Genomic DNA, 14,583 nt, shown 5'->3' with positions numbered 1-14,583 from the left:
CATCACATATAATAAAATCCTGCTTATGATTTCGAATAAAGCGTGCTATTAAATTCATTCTAACCATAAAATGTTCAATTTGTGTAACAGTATGTATGCCCCTTCCATAATATGTAGAAAAACTGTAAAATAATAAAATTCCTAAAAAGTTTTAAACATTATAACGAAATTACTGGAATTTATGTTGTAAACTCTTTAAATACATTTTGAAATATGGTTTTAAATTCTTATCTGTCTAAATTTTGGGAAATTTTTAAGGACGATTTCGCAGTTTCGGGTTTTTATTTCAAATGCGTTCAAATATTTCATTATCTTTAAGAACCGACTGTTGTTTCGTGAGCTGTACGTATAATCTTCTTATGTTATCATATTATGTAATTTGATAGTTATTGCTTTTTAAAGCAATTATACATTTTTTTTTTTATCAGTATTGAAATTTGATTTTTATGAATGAATTTTCAAAACGATTTTTGCTGTTTGAACGTATTTTAATAAATACATAAAAAATCATCTTAATTGAGTATAAAATATGGAACTTTGAAATCTTATTTTAAACTTAGAATTTATAGAAGCATCTAGTTCATGACCCCTCCCCCTCACCATGTTACTTTATTTCTATGCATCTGATGCATTCGGCATGTTGTATTTTTCTCTCTCATCTTATTGAACTACATATTTAAAGTCTTTCGTAACCTTGTCATTTTCCTCGTTTTTTCAGGTGACTCATCGCACTACCGGCCAGGTGATGGTCCTGAAGATGAACACATCCCTTAGCAACCGAGCCAACATGCTGCGCGAAGTTCAACTCATGAACCGACTCTCCCATGAAAACATTCTCAGGTCAGTACTCGTGCAGCCTAGTGGGATCGTTTATAACGTTCTTTAATTTCCTCTCCCCCAACTGTGATTAGGCATGATTCGAAGTTATCTTATCCTTTACTTGCTCTTTTGAAACCGGTTTCCTTGCCCCTCCCGGCTGTGCACGTGCGCATTCTTTTGCAGCTTGCGATATCTTTAATTTAGACTGTCTGGAGTTCCTTGGGTGTGTGAATTATGGCTACGTTTCTGCACGAAGCTTTTCATAATGTTAAAACATGCAACATGAAAGCTTGAAAACCTAACATGGGCATCTGAATCTGGGATCTCCAAATATCAATTTTTGTAATTATAAAAGCTCTCCTGCTTTCAAATTTTTGAAGTCATAATACCTGGAGTGTTTCCGCTTCCTTATGTCAAGTTGAACTCGACCCTTATAATGACCGGTCCTTAAAAAAAGCCTAAGTTTGTCAGTGGATATCTTTGCTGATTATTTCAATCTGAAAAATTTATCTAATGTGATCATCTGTTTTAATTCTGCAAACGGCTGACTGCGTTTGAGTCTACATTTGTTAGTGTATGAAATTTATGAACAGTCGATAACGAATAATATGCCATCTTCATATTTTAAGGAGATTTGAACGAGGAAGCAGTTATGTGCCTAAGTAGGGCATTATTATTAAAAGTAAAATTTTATATTTACCATCGATAGCATTCTAAAAAATCCCTTAACACTCCCTTAGATTGCACTTGCATTCTAAAAAATCATGATATAATCCAGAAACCATTGCTATAATAATTTACTTATCCCTTTTAATGGACTCATTAGAGAAAGGGATGATGGAATTAAGGAAAGGATTAAAATAATAAAAAACTGAATATATGATTATGTATCTAGTAAATAAAGGCAAAATAACGGAAGCGCGAAAGATCAAAATACGTTGACTTTCCAAGAACCTCGGTCAAAACAGAGCAATATTTTCAACTGCTTTCGTAGTTTTGCTTCAATTGTATGTAATGGAAAAAAACAATTGTAATCCATATTCATTCACAAAACCAAGCTACCGTTACTAGCAAATAATAAAAAAACCGGATTAAAATCTTTCAACTGTAGATGCATTACAAGATCTTTCCTGTTTTTCTAAGGCATCTTAATCTTAGTTTCATTTTTTTTTTTTTTTTTTTTTTCTTAATTTCAAGATTGCATTTGATTTTTTAAAAATCCCTTTACTTTTTGTGTTTAAAACCAGAGATCCGCTGTCGAGCTTCAAGGGTTGTTGGTTCGGGGTTATGCAGCCATGCGCGGAAATATCTTCAGCTGCTCCTTTACAGCTGGCCAGTGAAGAACTAGAGTGCAATCTCCATTAAAATAACTTACCGTATCCAAACTGACTTCTTTAGATTACTGCAGTCCACTAAGCCTGTTACGTGTTTATTTGGCAGGGAGTTTCCAATAAATGGACGAAAGAAGCGAGAAAAAAAAAGTTAACCCAATTATGCTCTACTATTTTTAATCGAACCGTCTGGGACTGTTCTAATACGGCCATGAGGCGACCTTGCAAGGTGGACTCGGTTAATTAGAGAGAGATCCGTGCGTTTTTGCAGTGGGACTGGGCTGCTTATGTGACCTCATTTTCAGTAACTTTTCCTTTCTGTATTATGTTTGGATAGCATTAAGTGTTTTTTTAAGGAGTTGCTTAATTATTAATTGATATTTTTGCTGTCTGATTTAATTAGAATGTTGCAGGTGCGTTTCGAATTGATTGAAAGCTTTTTTTAAGAATTTATTTGTTGTAATTAATTCAATTCGCGAGATCGGAAATGTTGTTACACAATGCTACATAAAAACGAATATTTTTAACTTATTTTTGAACTTCAAAATAGATTATCATGCATTAACTAGTAGAATTTAATAAGGAAATGTTAAGACAGTTATTTAAAAAGTCCGCCTATAAAAAGAATAATTATAACAAATATGTTGTAATTATTCCTTTTATAATGGGGCTCTGTATTGTGTATTACTTACAAAGTATGCCTTTGTGTTTCTTTTCCCTTAAATGTTTTATTTCAATCTGTTATTTCTATAGTTATTGCAGTTGGGAATAGTTGCTGTAATGTTTCATTCCCCCCTTTCTTCCCAGCTGAAATTGACCTTCAAAATTTAGATTAAACTGAAATATATTATTCCCTTCTTTTTCCTTAAGGGGTTTATTTCATTCTGTTATTTTCTCTCAGATATTGACGTACTATTTCCTTAAGCCTTCCTTTATATCCTTAATCCCCCTATATCCTTAAGCCTTCCTTTTCCTAAGCCTTATTTCCTTAATTTCCTGGGTTCGGAAGCACATTTTTTAAAAAAATTCTTGATTATCAATTTTAGTAGATTTTCTTTATGATTATTACTCAAAACAACGAATAACATTAATTAGAAAAATTTTAAAATAATTTGATTAAATTGTGATATTTTAGGTAAAATTTGGTGAAATTAGAGCAAAACGCTCTACACTAAATTCAAATTCTTTAATTTAAATTATTTTTCTACACAACATAGTTATTGTACTTATAAAGGCAATGAACTAAAAGCTAAGAAAAATATATTAATGAAAAATTTTTATGGATCTTTGAGCATTTTTATGGTAAAAATATCGTAAAATTCTTGGGTACAATAGGCAATAAACTGCTAAAAATCAAAAACGATTAACATTAGACCGAAATGTTTAGTTCATTGCCTTCATAACACTTATGGATTTATTTTCTTGAAATTTTGTATATATATCATCATAAGTTTGACAAAAATTTAAAAAATGAATTTCAAGTTTTTATTAGTATACATCTAAAATAATATTTCATTTTAAACACTTAAAAGTTACCACTTTTGTAGCAAATGCCTTCTTTATTCTCTGTTTTATTAATTTTTTTTTCTTTCAAATAGCCCGTTTTATTTTTCTGAACAATTTTGCAGCAGGCAAAGACTGTCTCTTTTTGGCAACAGTTCGCTCCTTTTCGAAGCTACTGTATTGTTTTAGCATGTAAAGATTTAGAATAATAATACCCAATTCATTAAAAAATTCTATTATGCCAGAAAAACCCTCATTGGAAAACGGTACAGCTATATTAGCCCCGAAACGCAAAGTTTCAACTCAACAAACGTGTTTTTGAGAATAATTATCCACAATAGATCGTTCAAACTTTCCATTTTGTGTTTTCCCATAAAGGCAGATTTTGGTCACATAATTTAATATAAGTAGACTTAATAATATTCATTATATTTTTTGGGAGTCCTATACTTGAGTCTTTATATTTTTTTGCCTTCTGAAAGTGCATGTTGGTATTTGCACCAAGAATCTTTTTCCTTTGAGCATTGTGCATGCATTGGTCTTTTATTACTGGAACAAACATGAGCAAATGCAGCAAGTGTTGCACTTTGAATCTGTAATAAATTACCGACATTGGATCTTATTGCAATGCCATAATAGTTTTGTAATTTATTTACGACATTGTGTGTAAGCTTTCCTTTGCCCCCGAGACCTTTTAATAGATTTTTTTTAAAGCTTTCAAGTGAGTGCCTACTCGTTTTTGAACATGCCCTACACATTCACATTTCACAACAGAACCTTTAGTGAATTTTAGTCGGTAAAAATTAATGGCTTTAAAGCGCGCAAAAAAAAAAAAAAAAAAAAAAAAAAACCTGACTTCCGGTTATTTCTATGCTACTTCCGGTTTCGTTTTCATTAATGTTGATTTAAAGATACATCTGTATCTTCTAATATAAATAATCGTAGAAACAAAACAAACACAGATTTGGAAACGTAAATAAATGGTCTTTCAAAGAAAATAATAATAACAATAAAAAAATGTGATTTTTAGTCAAAAACTTACTCGGCAACCCAGGCAGTTAGTTACCTTTGTTTTATATGATCTGGAAAGATCTGAATTTGTTTCAAACTGTATATATTTTTCTATTTCCGTTTCTGAAATCAAATTAATAACGTAATTTCTTTGGCGGCTTTTAGTTGCTTAAACTCCCTAATAACTAGAAAATATGCCATGTATACAACAAATAGATTTACTCTTTTCTTGTAATAGGTAGGAAATAATAAAGAGAACTAATGAAATCACTTTTTTTTTTACTGTTCTATTTGTGTTAAATGGGCGTTTTGATACATTAAACTAATTTATAAAAGAGGCGTCTCTTCAATTCATTTAGCAGATGATTGAAGCCAATGCAGGTTATCTTGAAATTCCCATGCCTCGTTTCCATTAAAGAGGCACAACAAATTTTAAACTTGGGCGTCATTTTTTTCTCATCTAGTTTCTTTTATACTGAGCTCACGTTTCTCGTTTGCAACACAAAGCAATGGTTTGAAACGATGTAGCGAATTGAAATGGCACTTCGTTTTCTGATGTGTTATCGTGACATCAACTAGGAAGCGGCATCACGAGCTTAGAGTTGAAACCGTTTTTATAAATAAGTTAACCGAATTGAGCGAGGAAGTCTGGTCATTTAGATATATCGATACAGCATAACTGTTAATGGAATCGATGATATTAGAGTTCGTGATGGAGACATATAGCTGTTTTACGTATCCAGATCGAATTTTCTTCCTCCACCGGCCTGTTGTCATAGTTGTTTTTATGGGTCAGTCCGGCTTGCGTGCGATATCGGAATGTGGAACTTTTTAGTGGAAGCGTTTTGATTTCGTGCTTGACGAGTTACGTGCGGTTGATGTATCGCACCTCCATGGGAAACTGTAATGAAGGTCACAGCTGGGTGCTGTTTAGTCGTTTAATTATTCATCTGTGGGGAACAGATTTCTCCTAGAAATGACCTTGCCAAAATGATTTGTAAAATATTTATGCATGGGGGGGGGGGGAAAAAGTGGTGCAGTTGAATATATCCTATATATAGTTTAACTGCTCTTGATTAGTTTAATTTATGCATAATATTTAAAATATTCTAATGCTTTATGTAGACACAAATTTTGAAAGATAAAACATTTTGAATCTCTCTGTAAATTAAAAATCAATGCAGAATGGTTTTTTTTTTTTTCCCTATCGATCAATTTTAGAGGTACGATAGGATTACTGTTCAAACGCAAATCGGATATATATATAATATAATATAATATGTAATGATATTTTAAAGACCAATTTAAATCCTGTTAAATCCTATTATTAATATCCAAATTCTTATCTTAATTTAGCCAATATTAACTTCATGCTAAAATGTTCTCTTATTTCCTGATCCAATTCCTCCTTTTTTTAAAAATGTAATTAATGCTGCACGCTCGCTGGAAAACTGAAAATTCGGCATTTTCCCACGCTCCGAGTGAAGGGATAAAAATTCTTAAAGCTTATCAAATTTTTTTAAAGATATATTATTCTTTCCTAAGTTTACACGTGTCAAAGAAATCCTAATCAAAATTTCATTATAAATCATTGAGGAAAAAATTTGTTCCTTTCACTCTTTGGCACTTGAGTCGCGATGTGAATGGACGTCAGTTTCATCATTACTTCTTATACTTAGTATATCTCCCGGATGGAATAAATGGAGTTTAAAAATTCAAAAGTCTTCTCGGCCACGAATCTGCTAAAATATGTTATATATAACTATTTTTTATGATACAGCTCACTCAAGTCGAGCACTGAATAAAATTAACAAATTCAATTTACACCTACTCTCTAGCGTTAGAAAGATTTATTATACACGTCGTTTATTGTTTGCTTTTAAAATGGAATGAAAATTTTGAACGGTAAAGTTAACGTAGGTTACCATAGGATTAAAAATTAAAGCTGTTGATGTTTATTGTGAAATTGTGTTCTTTCATATGAAAGTATTTTTATAATGATTATAGATCATTTAATCAGAATTATGCAGAATTTCTGAAATATTTTGCGATATTGAATATTTAAAAGAATTTTCTAGTATTAGTTAAAGAATATCGCAATTTAATTTGCAATTCCGTCACCACTTCTGGTAATTATTGTAGAACTTTTAAAGAACTTATTAACATCCATGCAAAAAACTAAATTCGATCGTTGCTTGGTTCCTCAAATATGCGCAGAGTTTTTTTGGATATGACACATTTTCATTTCTTTAAAAAGGAATTCTCGTGTTGTATCTCGATGAACAGATTAGAAATGATATAACTGGAAACGACATAGGAAACAGAATTAAGTTTTAATTATGATACCATCTCCTAAACCTGCAGTTATACAGTCAAACAAATTATATTTATAAATTGAATATTACTAATTGAAGACTATTATGGTCGAATAACGAAATTTGGCATTGCTGTATGAAGATCGCGGATTACTCTGGTTTCTATAAAGAGCTTTCCGTTTTGGACAGGTACATTTAAATCGTATGGATTAAATATCTTCATGTTAGTGAGCTTGGTCGTTTCTAGAATGTATGTTCAAACGTTCAGCTCTTTCTCTGGTCTTAATTCAGAAGTTTTAATTCTAATGATATTCGTGTATCGGTAAAATAAGACGTTTATCTAGCAAAGGTATTTAAATATTGCCATTTTAATGTTTAAAACACTGGGCTGTGTTGAAATGGAAAAACAGTAGGATGCCGATGTTTTAACTCTTTGTTTGAATAAAATGAACTATCCTAATTTTTATGAGAGCTGCGAAAGCACATCGAATAAAAGCAAACCTGTTTCTACGATTACACGGATGGAGTGAAATTAAACTCCACAAATATGTAATGAAAATCACCGGAAAAACTAGCATAGGCATATGTACTTGAATTGATTTGATACTTATTTCATCTTCTTTTACAACCTATTCTTTTATTACTTTGGGGTGTTTGGATCGGCTTTTCGAATAGCTTAACAGAAAATGTAATTAATTTTACATTCTAATAAAAGGAGTCGAGCATTTAATTGGAAATTGATTTATTAACATGCATCCAAAACTTTTAATCCGCTTCTTTATGACTTCCTTTGCATACGCTTTTAATTCATCCATTGCTTCACTGTCTGTCCTACATACTTCTTAATTCCTGTGTATCGAGATTAAATGTTTTAATGGAATTTGCAACATGAATATTTATACCTATTGTATTCATGACCTGTGGAATAGCGAGTCTTGCCTACTGTTTTGTGAGGAATGCTGTACGAGCTAAGCATTGCAATTAAACAGTCGTTATATGTGAACTCTTAACACGATTTCATTAATTTCAGAAAATTTAAAAAAAAAATCTTTTGAAAGACCTTTACTGATTTGTAATAGGTTTTCAACAAGTGGCATCCATTCAATATGAAGTATTAAGGATTTTTTTAAATGCTCAATAAACTATCTGGAAGAATATAAAATATTATATTCTAATTAAAATTTCATTCGTAAAAGAATGAAGTATTTACATCTGATACTGAAGTGCAGCTATGTATTTAGAAGTACCATTTCGTAAAAACGGAGGCCTGATTCGTAAGCCGTGATGTACATACCTTGAAGTTATCCTTTGAAACCATGCCTTGATATTTGTAAATTGCTTTTCCGTGCCATTTATATCTCAGTAAAATTCAGCACATGTGAATAAACCGAGTGCAATGATGAAAATTCCCATTCCTTTATTATATACTAGCCGCCTTTGGCGACCAACCGGTTCGCCAATCTCAATGCTCGTTAAAATTTTAATACTTAAATATTTTATGTAACTCCTATTTTAATAGCTTCTTCATCAAAATATTTTAAAGCTACAAATTTTGAGATATAATTCATTCATATTATAAAGGTCTTCAGCCATAACGTAATATGTATCTCTCTAATTTTCTGTTAGCTCCCGAAGAATTTATGCTTTAAATTAAAGTAGAAAAATGGTTAAATTGCAATTAATATAAGAACATTTTTTACTGAAACGAAGCATTTTTTAAAATATGAGTACTGAAAACAGAGTCGCTGAGTATTTAAACCTTATGGACACTAAAGAATCTTTCTTAATTTATGTAATATCTCAAGAAATTTTCTACAAAATTTTCTTAATTTCATCATGAACAGATCAATTAATTAACAATGTTTAGTTTTAAATGCATGAAATTCTAAGAAAATAAGCAGAATCGTTCAATGAAATAATTAGTCGAAAACATGTTAAGCCTTCAAAACCAAGTCAGTGTCCGTTGAAAATAGAGTTGCCAATAATCGGAACACAATGCGCATGCGTGAATTTTCAACACCAATTATGGTAACGCAAATGCGTGAATTTTCTACACCAGTGGGGGTACTGTTACGCAGATTAGAAATTTTTAATTTTCTTTATTCTGTTTTATTTTAATTCAAAAGTGCTTCATAATGAATCTGAAAGATCGATTAATTAACAGTATTTAATTTAAAATGCATCAAACAATAAGAAAATAAATAGAATCGTTTGAAATAATCGGCCGAAAATATGTTAAGCCTATCCTCATTAGCGTGGGGAAAAAACTGAAGCCTTACTCATTAGGAGGTGGAGAAATGAGAAGATTTTTTAGGCGGGAAAGTTAGTTTTTAATTAATAATTAAAATTCTAATTAAAAATTCAAAAAAAAAAGAAAAAGAAAAAGGACCGCAGGTGCACATTCTCGACCTCAAAGGTATGCATGTGCCAAATTTGGTAGCTGTAGGTCGAACGATCTGGACTGTAGAGCGCCAACACACGCACACACATTGAGCTTTATATATAGATAATTTTTTTCGTCGTATCTGTAAAAAAAGTCCATAGAGTCGAAGGGAAAGTGGGAAATAAAAATGTGTTGCCATTAGAAAAATGTTTAAAAATATTACTTTAGAGGTCTATTATTTCACCTAGAGCTACCAAATTTGGTACAAATGCTTACATCAGAGCGAACCTTATTTGAAATTTGAATTAATTTAAAATTAAGAAATATTTTGATATTTCTCCTATATTACATCAGAAAATATTATTAGACAAAAATGATTTTTACGCCATTTTTTTTTTTTTTTTTAGTTTGAAAAACTGGTTATTTAATGTCTTTTTAATTGTGCTTATTTTTTCCCTGCATTTTGACAATTTTTAATTTTTTGCACGATTTACAAAATACTTTTCGTTGATGTAATGAAGATATTATCCTTCAAATTGCTTTGTAAAATATTTAAACATGTGATTTTTTTTTTTTTTTTTTTTTTTTTTTTGTTTGTTTGTTTAACTATAGTTGAAAGCTAAGTCAGAAGCTTTTTATTTCATATCTGTGTTCTTTACTTGAGAATTGAAAAGTAGTGTTACAATACCACGAAAGTTAATAGATGAATTAACGAGGCATTTGCATTTTAATAACATTTTGTGATGGGACTTGACTATACTAGGATGATTCGTGTACACAATAAACAAAACAGATAAAAGTTATTAATTATCGCGGCTTTGATGTTAATAACAATTTGATGCTTAACAATATTTTGTTGATGGAATCGTGAAATTAAACATAAGAGATGTAATTGAAATTTAATGGTGACTATTAGTCGGTAAAATTCATTCGTTTATTCCTTTATTATTTGTCATTCGTTATTTTAAGCAAATATCTGGATGACAAATAAAATTCTGTTCTAGTAAACAATGCCATTCTTTGTTTTACTAGTACATGGTTATATAAATTATGCAGCCATGTTTTATGAACATTTGCTGATGAATTTCTTTTAGGTTTCACTTTCTTTTTTCTCATACAACTTAATTTCTCACTATTTCCCCTATTCGTCAGTTTAAATATTGAATATTAATTTTTTTTTTATCATTGCTTAACTCCACCTATTCAATTCGTTGACGTTCATTTATTTCATATCGAAAACTGGATGCACTCTATTTTGAAACTAAGCGATTTCCAACAGGTACACTCCAGTTTAATTGCACAATTACTGAACTAGTGAAAAAAAGAATTTAAATGGCTCTCACGGGTGTGGTATTCAAAGTTCCCATCCAAAGGATGATGCTGCATCACTCGCAACTGCAACTGATTCATGAAGTAAATATAGGAGTCGCGGCGCTTTAATCATCTGCCCTCGCTTGAGGTGAGGTTGAAATGTTTTTGGAAAGGTCCACGCGTTCATTCTCCACTTCCGCTCATTTATTTTAAAATTTCCCGAGACAACCTAGTCATTCTGTCTAAGTTGTTTTTAATTTTTTTTTAAAGTTGCGAATTAACTTCTATGAGTAATTTCCGCTTTTGCTAGGTAGTATTATTCGCCGTGTGTCACCATTCCAATTTACCTGTCCATTTTTGTCTTTAAATCCATCGTTTTTATAAATATTTAACATCCTATTAGTAATGAGTTCGGAAACTTTTACATGATTCAAGTTCTATATGTTTCTAAAGCAAAAATAATTAGACCTCGAAACGCTACCACACTTAAGTATTCAAACAGTCTCTGTACAAGATGGCCATAAAATAGCTTTATTTGTTTCGAGGCAGTTGCAGTTAAAGGCAATGAACAGGAATGGAACCAAATGAAGGCTGTGGAAGGCATGAGATGACGAATTCCTAGGGGAAGGGGGGATTAAAAAGAAGAGGGAGCATTTTGTACTTTATCAGTATATTTATGAAAAAGTTAGTTGTTAATATTGATTGATAAGATTTTCTGTGGGTTTCTTGCTGTATGTCATTCATTTTTATATGTGTATTCTTTTATCATTCGCATGTTAATGAAATTTTGCATAATCCATTTTCTGTGCATTGATTTTGACCCATTTTCTTTCTGGTAGCACCAAATTCCTTTGTTTTGGCGAATTTTCTTTTTTATCTGGAATTCATATTCCCATACCTTCTGCAATCCGTGCATGAAATTTGATTTTATTCCGTTTATTAATTTTAATTGTAGATGCCTGGAAACAGAGAAAGTTATTTTATAATGATTCAGTTTCTTTTCTTTTATTTTTTTTAATTCAATACTATATAACAAGTTTTTAATGTGTTAATTTATGTTGAAATCGTCCTGTATTCCCAGTTCTGCTTTTTAACTCGTAAAATTTGATGCGCTGATCACAGGAACTATTAATTTTCTTAATGAAAATTAATTTTTTCCGCATGTATTTAATACTTTTCAAGGTCTCACTGGAATTCAGTTGGAATTTGTGGATTCTTTCCTGTAATTTTAATCTGTAATAATCTGTAACACAAACTTCGCAGTGTTGAAATTTGTTATCAGCACTTTGACAAAAATGAACAATTTACCGCCATTCACCTTTTTAATGTGTTCCTAATTTTTCTTCTATTCAAAAAAATTCCAAGATTTGGCAAATTCAAATTGTTTTTTGATATTTCATTTATTTCAAAATTTGGCTAGAAATCCCTATTCATAAATTAAATGCCTAAAAAATCGTCTAATAACCATTGATTTACAGTAGAAATGAAATTTGCAAATTTTTATTTAAATAATATTTAAATTGAAAAAGTTATCCAATATTACAAATTAAAACGGATAATTATAAATATTTATAAAACATGATTGATATCATGTTCGTTTTGTAAATGTAGTGTTTTAAAATACAGTAAAATTTGAAAGCATTGCAGATATTTAGTTTAATTGAATGCTCAGCTTTTATGAAGTGTAACACGCTCGATTGTATTTCCTAATCACAATTAAATGCATAAAATTCTTTGGAAAGGACAAAATTTTAGTCAACATATTTGTTTCTCTGTATATATTGTTACGGATTTCCCTCTATCACTATCAATCCGTCGGATTCGTTTACTTGTGTGTATTTAGTGGTTGTGTATGGTATGAAGATAACACAACACAATGATCAGTCCTTTCAGTAGCCGAACACACAACACGTTTATTGACTCTACGACACACAGGACAGCACAAAGACGACAACTATATACAGCATAGAGAAGACAATTATCTTCAGCCGAGACGTGCACACAAGACTCTACTGCAGACAGTAGCTCACAGCTTAGTTCAGCACTAGCTTGACTCCACCGCTTCTCTGCTAATCTCTGGAAGATCCATTTTTTTACCGTCGATTCCAACTACTCTCCGGCAGCTGCAGACTGCCTCCTTTTATAGGTCTCATGAGGCGGGGCTAGAAGCCTCTCAACCAATCAGGAACTTTCGAGGCGTATCTCGGTTCCCAATGGGCGGATCGGGAAAATTCTCGATGTTTCGGGTATAATCTATTTTGGCGCCAAAGTCGCCAAGTTTGTCGCCAAGCTCTGGGACCTCCGACGCGACACCCGGACTCCGTCCAATTCCGATGACTGTAAAACGGTCTTTCTGATGATGGAACCAACTATGCTGGGAAGCCGCATCACAGATTCGTAACAATATCTTAAACGATAGTGTATGTGGTACAAAAATAGTTTTTATTATTTACTGTGGAATGACAATGAAATTTTTTTTAAAAAGTCGTATGAACATTTACGAGTTCTTTATCGAACGTTTTTATACGCTTGCACTTAATTTAACCCATCTCTTAATTAATTTAGGGAATTACAAAATTTTATTAGAAATGCTAAGAATGTTCGACGTATCTCTAAAGAGTATCTCCTATCAGTCAGAGGAAGGAAATCAAGGTATCAAGCAGAACGTTTAATCGAGCGAAAATAAACTTTGTCGTCGACAGATAGGTAATTGTTATGGTGTGTCTATGAGAAATAGATGTCCACATCTTCCTAAGTTATTGTTTCATAAATAGTTTTTGCATTATCTTGAAATTAAAAAAAAAAAAAAAAACTTTTTAATGTTATCAATTTTATTTCAGTACAATTATTTTCTTTAAATTGTGCAAGTTATTTTTAATGATTTTTTAAATCTATAATAATGTTTTTAAAGTTATGATCGAAATTAAACGCGTGCATTGAAACATTCAATTGCATGCTTTTGGCAATGGTAAAATTCAGATTTAAATAAATAAAGAAAAAAGGTCGGAATTTACTTTTTACTAAATGAAACATTAATGACGAAACTAAATGTTAATATAAAAGTAATAAATCCCCAAAACTTGATTTATCTATTCAGCAAAAATTTGAGGACCGCGGTGGCCTGGTGTTAAGGTCTCGTCTTGTGAGCCGTAGGGTTTCAGGTTCGAGACCCGATTCCACCAAAGAACCGTCATGTAAAGGGGTCTGTTGCACGTTAAATCCGTCATGCCAAACGTCCTCGCACTGGTGTGATGCGGAGAGGAAGGTGCCAGCTCAGGTGTTGTCCTCGTCATCTGACCGCGGTTCAAAATGACGAGGTCCGTCTCAAAATAGCCCTAGTGTTGCTTTACAATGGGGCGTTAATATAACTAAACTTAAATTCAACAAAAATTTGATTTCCTAATTATTGTTGTATTTATTACTCGAAACGAATAATACAGTTTACAATATCTCGCCATATCTTAACATGGATATGTTGATATATTTTAGGAAAGTGATCTCATTTTACAAGATAAAAATCATCCAGCGAATAGCGGTCCAAGAAAAACTTGCAGATTTAGACCAGATTTCAGGCATTATAATGGATTTCATTAACATTGTCATTGACTAATATTATAACAGGAATAAACTGTGTAAAAAGTAGCGCCAATATTCATGAATCCAATTTGTGTCCGAGTCTTCGAGAACATCTTTGAATTGATTTTGATTTCTTTACATCCACATTGTCCTTCAAACCTTTATAAATTCCTTTCTTGAAATCCTGTGCAAGAATTAAGAATTAGTTCATGATATTTCTGGCGCTAGAAGAAATGCTGAAATGTCTTCTCGGAAGATGTAAATGCTTTGCGACCTTATGTTAAATAGACCTACCACGTGAAAATCGTTTGGATCATTGAGAATGCAAAATAAA

At 31.6% G+C, this 14,583-nt stretch overlaps 1 protein-coding gene across 1 annotated transcript in view; it reads left to right on the top strand.

The window, feature by feature from the left end:
- Positions 1–14,583, top strand: part of LOC129975785 (dual specificity testis-specific protein kinase 2-like) — a 133,359-nt gene that overhangs the window by 94,594 nt on the left and 24,182 nt on the right. Inside the window, exon 3 of the mRNA XM_056089005.1 lies at positions 719–840. Coding sequence (XP_055944980.1) covers positions 719–840 — 122 coding nt within the window. The remainder of the gene's footprint in view (positions 1–718; positions 841–14,583) is intronic.

The sequence above is a fragment of the Argiope bruennichi genome, chromosome 7, assembly GCF_947563725.1.
Source record: "Argiope bruennichi chromosome 7, qqArgBrue1.1, whole genome shotgun sequence".
Classification (NCBI taxonomy): domain Eukaryota; kingdom Metazoa; phylum Arthropoda; class Arachnida; order Araneae; family Araneidae; genus Argiope; species Argiope bruennichi.
The sequence above is the reverse complement of the archived record's forward strand: the minus strand, read 5'-3'. Positions and strand labels throughout refer to the sequence as shown.